Below are 9751 nucleotides of genomic sequence, written 5' to 3'. Positions count from 1 at the left end.
CAGTTCAGCAATTCGAAAAAAGGTGGACAAAGTGGTCATTCGTGCCTCTTACGAAGTACGTTATCATGTTTTTCATCCATTTTACACTTATTGTTTTTATTCGGAAACATTATACTCTTTGGATTTGAAATTTACCGTATACCGATATCATTAATCGAACGACATGAAACTTTACGTGATACTCAACAACAACGTTCCAATGTTTTGCAGTACAAGTTTTACAACTTGGTAACGGATAATACGACTGGTGGATTGCATATGTTGGGAAATAACCAAATACATATCACTTCTTTAGACAAGATATCAATTATCGCTTACGTATCTGATAGGAACTCATTGCTTAGGTCACATATCAGCCCGAGAATCATTACGGTATTTCGCTGCTGTATATGTAAATCTTCATAAGGTTTTTCTTATATCGACTTCGTTGTTTTTTCTGTTTCTGTGGCTCAGAGTTGTTTTCCATATTTCGATATTACATAATTTGCTTCTGGAATAATTTACTCCTTTTTTCTATAACTGTCGAGTCTGATATTTAATGGTCGTTTTTTCTTTTGCTTTTCGATTATCTCACGAGATAGTATGTCTTTTGATTATCCTCAACCATAGCGACATGTGAGATGTTGTATTCAAATTCCTTCTTATTTTGTTTTTTGCAATCCTAAAATCATTAAATTCTTTTTTCATTTCCTTCGATCTTTTATTATTTACTTTACTATTTTCTTCCACCCACAACTACTTTTCTGTCTTTACTTGTTCATATACGGCATTATTGCACATTGGTAGTACTTCGGTGTTATTGAGTCTTCTAAGAAGATCAAAGTCAGTTTCATTTATTGAGTCTGATATGTTTTAATGAATGGTGCTAGTATTTTTTTTTTTGTTGCTAGAGAAAAATTTATTCTACTTTGTAAGCAGTTGGTAGCTTGACAAAATTAGTTTTGAATGTGAACATACGAAGTCATACCAAATTACAAGTCATCCTTAATAAGCTTGTTTTTTGGATTGTTTTTTCTGGATTGAGACATTTATTGCTGGTTTCGTAATAATAATCTTATATCGTTTGAATTGAACTTTTAAGCTTCATATCGAATTTCATTTCATTACACTTTGGTGCATCAAATAATTTTTTCTTTCTGTTTTTAAAAAAGTAGTCACAAATTTTAAAAAAAAGAGATTTAGCCTACATTCTTTAGTTTTTTCTGTATAAGCAATCTTGGGAAAAGTAATGTTAATTTACCAACATTTCGATAATTTTCTAAGACAAAATGAAAAATATATGCACTTTAAGTAACGAAAAGTTTTATAATTGAATAATGGATTTTAATGTTGTAGTTCACTATGCTGCTGTTGATACATTGAGTGATCATTTGCATTGGGATACATTCTTTGGAACAGAAATGCCACCATCACGTTCCAGCAGGTAAACTTTTCCCACTTGATTCCATCTTTGTGCTCAACTTATTTTGATTCAATACGATTTCAAGTTTATTCGATGATGTTAGATTTTCAATGTTCTTGAGTCTAAACTTTCTGGCAATATCAAATATCACGTACACTTCTTTGCTCTTTACTGCTGTAATTTTCTACTTCTTGTTATTTTAATGCCGTCTTTACTTGTCATTTTGGATACAGTGTTTTTTTTCGAAGTTTACAGTGGTGCCAGTTTCAGGTTTGCGTATTTTTCCTTGCGATATAACATGGATGACCGTTATCTAATAGCTGGTGGATCGGATGGTTTCATATACATGTTCTCTTGTGCACAGCCTTATTTCCAAATGGTATGTATCGTTTTTCGATCAAATATTTTATGCAAAATTCTAGCAGAGTTGAAATAATAACCCGACAGTGATGTCTAAAAATTCTTAAAATATAGACAATCGTCTCAGAGGTTTCAAGCAAGCTGGAAAGACATAAACTGATTTGTTTGTTATATTTGAATAGTGTGAAAATACTTCAAGTTCTGAAAATCGTTGTGTAAAAGTGTGTTTAAGCTATCTTGCAACTAGCAACTCCATCCCATTATTTGTTTTTTTTTTACGAAAGCATTATTCATATAAAAACAACGAAACCTCATACTTAATTCTGAATTAGAGATTTGAGAAAAGCAAATTCGAAGAATTGAAGATGCCGAGTTTTAAACCTTGTTACAGTTCCCAGCTCATCAGGATGATGTCAATGCAATTTGTTGCAGTAAAATTAATCCGCATATTTTTTGTAGTGGAAGCGATGACGGACTTTGTAAGGTACTGAATTTCTAACATTAAAGAGGATGAGGAGGATAATTGATTCCTCTGATCATCTAATTATGTCCTCGAAAGAATAAGTATACTTCCAGACCAAAAAGCCGGAGTAAGTGGCATTTGGTCTTTGCCATTATAAAAATTAAAGAAGCTGAATGGGACCAAGTCTTGATCCCGTTAACTTTTCAAACTCTGCATGGAATAATCAAGTAATTGCAAAATAGATTCAGTTTCAGGGATCATTCGGACCTCGTATATTCTTATTATTTGTAACCTACCTGCAAATTCCATTTGTTCCGCAGTGTTGACCCATTTACAAAAGGAAGATCGTTCATTTATCATGATATGAATATTTGTATGAATATTTGTTCTTATGTGTAGATGTGGGATACTCGTTTGGTTGGAAGCACTAACCTTCCTGTTGGTGTATTCGCAGGACATCGCGATGGTATTACCTACATTGACTGTCACGGTAATGATAGATATATCTTGACAAACTCCAAAGATCAAACTGTTAAGATTTGGGATTTGCGACGATTTTCTTCAAGTGATGCTGAGGTATTCCCTTTTCTTCTTTTGTCAATTCTTACTCCATAACCTGGTGGATTATGAAATAAGAATTTCCAGAATGTGCATTTAATTACTGTGTTAGAATGACAGCAAGCAAATAGTGTCAAAGCGTAGCTGAACATATGTTTATCCCCAAATTTCAAGTAGACGTTGCGTTTTGACCAGATAATTTAATCTTTTTGATTTAAAATTTTGTCAGTGACTGAAAAAATCAGAGAGAGCAGTTTAACTGATAATGTAATAATCATTTCTGGAAAGCCAGTAACATCTGCACCTGGCTTGCAATCGTGCCACCGTAGGGAGGTGCATTGCATCGAGTATTTGGACAAACTTTTGTATGTTAACATTCTAAAAGAATATGTTACATATGATATGATTTCATCATTATTATTGACTGTCATTTAAAGAAGAAATAATTTTAAGTAATAAGTATTTTTATTGCATTTTGTATGCTGCAGTGTATGTTATTGAATATATAACGAATGAGCTGGACAAGTGGAATTAGTATCAATGAAGTTAGGTTTTCTGAGACATTTGTTCTCATTATTTCTTTCTTTTTTTTGAAAATTTTTTTAGAAGGTTACGCTTAATGCGGTGCGAAGGCAAAGATGGGATTACAGATACCAGCAGATACCCCCAGTGTTCCAATCTGTGGGACCTTTGCAAGGTTTGCTTCTCGTTGCTGTATTTGAGTCTTTACCTTCCTTGTGAAAGTCATCTTTTTCAAATTGACGGGTGGTTTTAGTGAAAAATAACAGCAGAATGGAGTGAACATTGCCATAGGCTAACATAATGAACAATTATTTTTTTGTTTCGAGAATCTGGCAGATACTATCCTCGAATGAACGAATATTTGCTTTTTTTAATAGTGCAAATAATGCTTTAATAATGGTTTTTTTTTAAATACCGTTTTTTAATAATACAAACAAAATGCATTAGGTGATGGATCATTGCTGACTTTCCGAGGACATTCAGTGCAACACACTCTCATTCGGGCCAAGTTTTCACCTGAGCAAACTGGATTTCGCTTTGTTTATACGGGTAGCACAGAAGGGAATTTGTATAGTTAGTTCTTGTGGATCTTTTAAATTCTTATGTTTTAGTATATCAAACGCGTCCCATATGACAACATGTATTTTAATTGCTATTCATTTTGCAGTTTATGACATTTTAACGGGAGAAATTGTGCGGACATTAGATGGACACAGAAGTGTAGTACGTGACTGCTGTTGGCATCCTGACGAAAACGAAATTATCACCGTTTCAGTAAGTTCTGCGACCATTTATTTCAGGTACCATCCAATTTTAAATTTTCACTATTTATTGGTCACTTATGTTAAAATCCCGAACTTTTGAAATGGATAACGAAAACCAGTGAAATCGGAAAACAGTTAGTATTAGTTTTTTAATTCTTGTTTTGGTTCTATAGATTTAGTAAATCTGAGCATCTATCTAGTGGGATGGTGTAACAGCCAGATGGTATTACAATGCGCGATATGATGATGATGATCAGGAAGAAGAGTTGGATCGAGTAAGTGATTCCAATTCATCTCCAGATGGTGATGATTATGATGGTGATAATGGTGATGGTGTTGATGATGATGGTGGATATAATGCTGGTCATTGGAGAAGTAGAGGGCGTCAACTTATGAGGAGATATTGAAGAAGAAATAACACTTCCTTTCCTTTTGTTTATTGTCGCTGAATTACTTTCACAATTTCTGAGCACTTTCAAAGCTTCGTCTCAGTTTCTGATGTTAATGCATCTTTTGAAATTTGGAAAAGCATGTAGTTTTAACGTTCGTCAAAATTGAATCATATTAGAACTTCTTGTTGAACCTTCTTAAGACTCTCAGTTTTTTCCTGACTGAATTATGCTCCATGTTTTTATTGTTATGTGTATATTGTACTCTAAATCATTTCCGTAAATGCTTTGAGCTGAAATCTGATTTAGTTTAAATTACTTATGGTTTTGTTTGGATTAAACTCAATTAGCATAAATTCCGTTGGTCTACTTACTAGCGTTTTCTTCTCCAAATTTTCTAGGTTAACATAGAATTTTAATATATTGGAGTTAACTTTCATTCTGCAGCCTTCTTCGTTTAACTTTGATTTTATTTTGTCTAAAGTTTGAAATACCGGAACTTCAATTCACAGATCTGAATTAGGATCTTTTGTAATTCTGAAGTGCCACTTGGCATGTAACTATCGAAAACTGGAAGAAGATCGTATGTCCTCTTGCTACTACGCTGGAGATAAGGCTATTGGCTGACTAAACAGGATATTTTAAAAGATAGCATCCCGTGTTTCCTTGAGAAATTCAATGTATCCAGCATATCTATCAGTCTCGAACAGCGTTAGCCTGCATGTCTTAATAAGTGGAATGAAATGAGATTTCTTTTCTAAGATATTTACAGGTTATTTTGAACTTATGGAAATAATATTAATGTGAACATAGATTATGATTATTGAAGGTAAAGAACTGAAATGATACATTGATATGTAAGTTACGGCATTATGCTGTTATTGATTTGGAGTGAATATTTGTTCCTATCAGTAGCTAGGCATCCATTTCTGATGATTTCAGTAATATTGGTATAAACTGTACAAATTCAATAACACTGCTATAAATTGTACACGTTCAGTATTATTAGTATAAATTTTCAAATAAAACATTCTTTTATGATGAATTCATTCGTGCGGTTTAAATAACTTTGGTTTTGGTTCGAAATGACTCATCTGTAGTAGCAATAAATCAAAGGGTTTTTAAGAGTGTGATTTGTGGAATAATAAGTTCCAGTTAAAAGGGACTGCAGTTTTTGGAATCCATTTCGTTTCAAACCACTTAATGCGGAATGGACAGAAGAAATAGGGAAAGAGATGAGTGCTGTTAAATTTTTATGATGTATCCTTCAATTTGGTCGAGAGATACTTGCAGCTCAAGTGGTCAAAGGAGCACAAGCATGATAAAGTATATCGAAGATTTGAGATGGTGATTTCTAATTAGCCATCATAGTGGTCACCTCGTTCTGAGTCTACTCTTTATTTCATTATAAGCAAATTCGTTCATATTTCAGAGTTTAAGAATAATGAGAAATGATGAATTCTATCTACCTGGATCGACTGTGTTTCCTCATTCCTTATATTCCCTAACTAAATTTTCGAAAAAAATATTGGCAAATGACATTTTGAGGACAAATGAATGGTGACAAAGTATTAAGTGCGTTTTGAAAATGTTGACATCTCTCTCATCACTTTAATATATGCTATTTCTCACGATCAACCAATTTATTTGGTTGTTAGTATTTCATTCGGAGCACTACTAATCATCGAAATATCATTAAATCGAAGTCATTTTCAACCGCATAATTATTCCTTCATCTCATACAAACTATCGCAGAAGAACTACAAAAATGGTTAAAAGGAAAAACGAAAAGAAATGATATTAATTCACTGAAAACAATTATGATGAAAGGTGATAACGATTAAAAGGTCCGCAAACTCCTACAGATAATCCTACAAATAACTGTTACATATTAGTCAACGTTAGTTTTGGATGATACTATCCAATCCGTACAGTCCTCTATACCTCCTTAAAATGTTCTTTAAAATTATGATACCAAGATGGTATCACAATATTATCTCCTACGAATAATTCCTCACTGATTATGATAAGTTTGTAAGCGTAATCTTCATATGCATTATCATTTCGCGACGAATATTTGCATTTCAAAAATCTACCATAGATTTTGCTTCTGCTAATTTTTTTGATCAAGGCTAACCTGCTACTGAGAATAACGTAGAATATAGAAAAATGAGGTAGGCTTCGTGTAAAATTTTATTTTGTCACCAGCTGCAAATTTTATTTAAAATTTAAATTTCAAAACACAAATGAGGAAAACTTAAATTTATTCATTCATGACGGAATGTCTGGAGCTGACTGAATTTTAGCTCAAACTTCTTTGAAGCTGAATTCACTTTAAAAATTAATGTTTGCGTTTTCCAACTGAAGATTGAATAAGCGTTTTTTTGATAAAGCTGTTGGTAAAATCCTAATAATAACAAGATTGTAACTGCATTAGTAAGACACTTGAGAAGTTGTTTATGTTCAGTCCTATATGTCACATTTGTCACTGACATATCCGTCTTCAGACAAGTTGTGGAGGATACAGAAGGGAAGAATTGTAAGCAATTGTTTGTGATGCCTTCTTGTCGTTGTACATTTACATTAAATTATTTCAGTAATAAAAATGATACTCTATGAAGCTAGCGGAAAGTTTTCAGAAAGATGGCATTATTGCTAACTGAATCATTATTGTCAACCGGTTGAATGCAACTCGCTCAAATCTTTTCCTTAAGCTCTATTTTGTCGCTTACATGTACAGCAATAAATGATTTCAATTGGACAGGTTCATTTCTGTCTTCAGCAATCATTTGAGAACAGTTGAGTTTGAGAAATATGATGTAGGTGGAAATGGATTTTATTTTAGAAAGCAAAATAGCTCGGATGAATCAGCAGATCATGCTGGAAACAAAGAAGTTGAGACAATTACAAGTGGCATCCGTGACACAATCTGAAACCGGACATCTGCTGGCCTTTACTATCATCGCAATTACTATTAAAGTTATCGTCATTATTGGAGTCATATTTGCTCTACAAGGTATAAATGTAGATTTCTGATTCTTAAACTGCAATATCGTGAATCAATAGCTAAAAAAACTTTTCTGGATTAATTTCTTTGGTACTTTTTAAGTTCGGTGATAGTTTTCTTCCACAGACTATCTTCCACAGCTTTGAAGTTCGGTTATTCTTCCTCGACTTTATCATTGTTAGTGTTTTAAATCTTTGTATAACTAGGTCACTTGAACGAAAGTAACGGTCAGATCGGTAATTCACGAAAAAGTCGTAAAATTTCAGTCGGAAATGGTTCGCACAGTGACTTTGAACTTGAAAACTTTGCTTTACTATAAGTATGGCTATTTTGGTATCTAGAATTTGGTCTTATCAAATTTATGTTCCTTGTATAATTTTTTAGCATGTTGGATCCAATCTGATGATTACGACATCGAGAATTTAAGATTGATGTTTTACAACCATTGGGTTAACGAAACAACACGCAAGGAAGAAATTAGCGGAATTCCAATGATTGATTTTACATATTGCGAAGGGCGTCGTAACAAGTTTATTGGTTCTGTTGCAGTCGCATTCAGTTTTAAAATTTCAGAAACTATGGAAATATGAATTTAAAGTGTTTGAGAATTTTCACAGTCTCTTCATCCGTACCAATTCAAATGCATTCTGATTTATTGAAGATGTTAATGTTATCGAAGTGCTACTTCTTTTCCCATTTTATTATTCTCTAACTGCACAGATTTCTAATTAGCATTGTCATCGTATTTTTAACTTAATTTTTTTTGAATGCAACTGACAATCAAATGCGTAAGTAGTACAATATGGCAAGAATATAGATAAGAAATGAAAGTGTTCTAGCGTACCTCTGTGAAACACCGTTCATTTCACTTTTTAAAATTCTAGTTTTTATATTTGATACAAAATTCATAAATTCCTATCAATTCTTTTTCGCATTTTTCTTTTTTTTGAGCAGTTGTCTTTTGAAGTATCACTTTTTGGCAGTATTATCCATAGCATAAAAGTTTTCATAACCATTTCTACTTATTCGATATAATTTTATTTCAGAATCACCGAAAACGAAAGCAGATAGTAAGGACAAGACATCAAGCAACAATTTAATTAAATTACCCATTTGGTTCGGTTACATACATCTCTCTTTAAGTTTAATTGTAGCTGCAGGCACATTGCATGCTACCATTTGGTGGGATTTCACCTCAAAACCAATACCATCTATGTTGATCGATTTTTGCACCTATGATATGGAATTGTGTCGACGGCAATGTGATGTACTTTTTAACGAGGGTTATTTTAAATGAAATTTCATATATTAAATACAAAAGGAAAAGGAGTAAAATGTTAAAGTAAATATTGAAATAAACTAATAAAAATAAATTAAAGTAAGGTAAAGCAAAGTATTAAGTAAATGTTAAATTGAAATATTAAAGTAAAAAAATGGTTGGGTGATACTCTGACGTTTCATCATCTATCCACGTGTTTTAGCACAACAACATAACACTTTCATGTAGTTTTTCGCAAAGCGATGTTGATGTTTTTAGCAAAAACGTCCTTCTGAATCCATATGAGAGAGCACAAATGACGGTCATGAAAAAACTCACCTCTAAAGTCTTTAATTATATTTGAAATTTTGCTAATTAAAAATTATAAATGGAATTTTAAAATAATCTTACAAATCCCAAAATATCCAAATAAAAAAACCGAGAAATCTGTTTTACAGAATATCCTCGAATTGTAAATAACGATTTGGAATTAGTGGCAGAAGAAGTACAAGAAATTTTTATCAGTTATTTGTCAATTTTGGGTGATAAGCTTCAGAAATTGAAATGGGCCATGCTATCCGTTTGCTTTTCCTATATTCTGTTGCTCATTATTGCTTTCGCTTCAACCTTAAATTCATTTCTCCCACAAATGATTTGGGAGAAAAATCGCGGTATATTTCGTTGGCTTTGCTTAGGATTTTAGCTTTTTTAGTTAATGTTTTTTTCTATTCATTCCTTTGGGCATTTGACCTGAACATCTAGAGTAGAATATACTGTACACAATGTTAAACTTTCATTAGTCTATATCAGTTTAGTTAAAAACAACCAATACCATAATACTTTATATTATAATATACAGTACCTTAATATGGTTTAGTAGAATTTGAGCAGTTTTTTTTTTTTTTGAAGTTATTCTATTTTTTTGGCGTCTTATTATCTTATAAGCTTTTTGAATTTCTTCATTTCGTTTCAACTTCTTACTTCTCGTCGAGAGAAAAACNCTACACTAATCAATAAGAAGAAATTTT

The 9751-nt window shown here is 32.4% G+C and overlaps 2 protein-coding genes across 2 annotated transcripts in view; both read left to right on the top strand.

The window, feature by feature from the left end:
* Positions 1 to 4576, top strand: part of LOAG_17541 (hypothetical protein) — a 6833-nt gene extending 2257 nt beyond the window's left edge. The window contains exons 6-13 of the mRNA XM_020450201.1: positions 1336 to 1423; positions 1673 to 1781; positions 2154 to 2246; positions 2625 to 2801; positions 3390 to 3480; positions 3753 to 3878; positions 3973 to 4079; positions 4270 to 4576. Coding sequence (XP_020306158.1) covers positions 1336 to 1423; positions 1673 to 1781; positions 2154 to 2246; positions 2625 to 2801; positions 3390 to 3480; positions 3753 to 3878; positions 3973 to 4079; positions 4270 to 4476 — 998 coding nt within the window. The 3' untranslated portion in view covers positions 4477 to 4576. The remainder of the gene's footprint in view (positions 1 to 1335; positions 1424 to 1672; positions 1782 to 2153; positions 2247 to 2624; positions 2802 to 3389; positions 3481 to 3752; positions 3879 to 3972; positions 4080 to 4269) is intronic.
* Positions 4577 to 7320: 2744 nt separating this feature from the next.
* LOAG_09766 (hypothetical protein) lies at positions 7321 to 9426 on the top strand (the record flags this gene model as incomplete). Its single annotated transcript, XM_020448014.1, has 4 exons — positions 7321 to 7474; positions 7850 to 8002; positions 8512 to 8748; positions 9182 to 9426. 4 exons carry the CDS (start codon positions 7321 to 7323, stop codon positions 9424 to 9426), a joined length of 789 nt encoding a protein of 262 aa, XP_020301807.1.
* Between the last annotated feature and the right edge of the window lie 325 nt (positions 9427 to 9751).

Source organism: Loa loa (genome assembly GCF_000183805.2).
Source record: "Loa loa unplaced genomic scaffold supercont3.89, whole genome shotgun sequence".
NCBI lineage: Eukaryota > Metazoa > Nematoda > Chromadorea > Rhabditida > Onchocercidae > Loa > Loa loa.
Note: the sequence above shows the minus strand (reverse complement) of the source record. Positions and strands in the feature narration are given on the sequence as shown.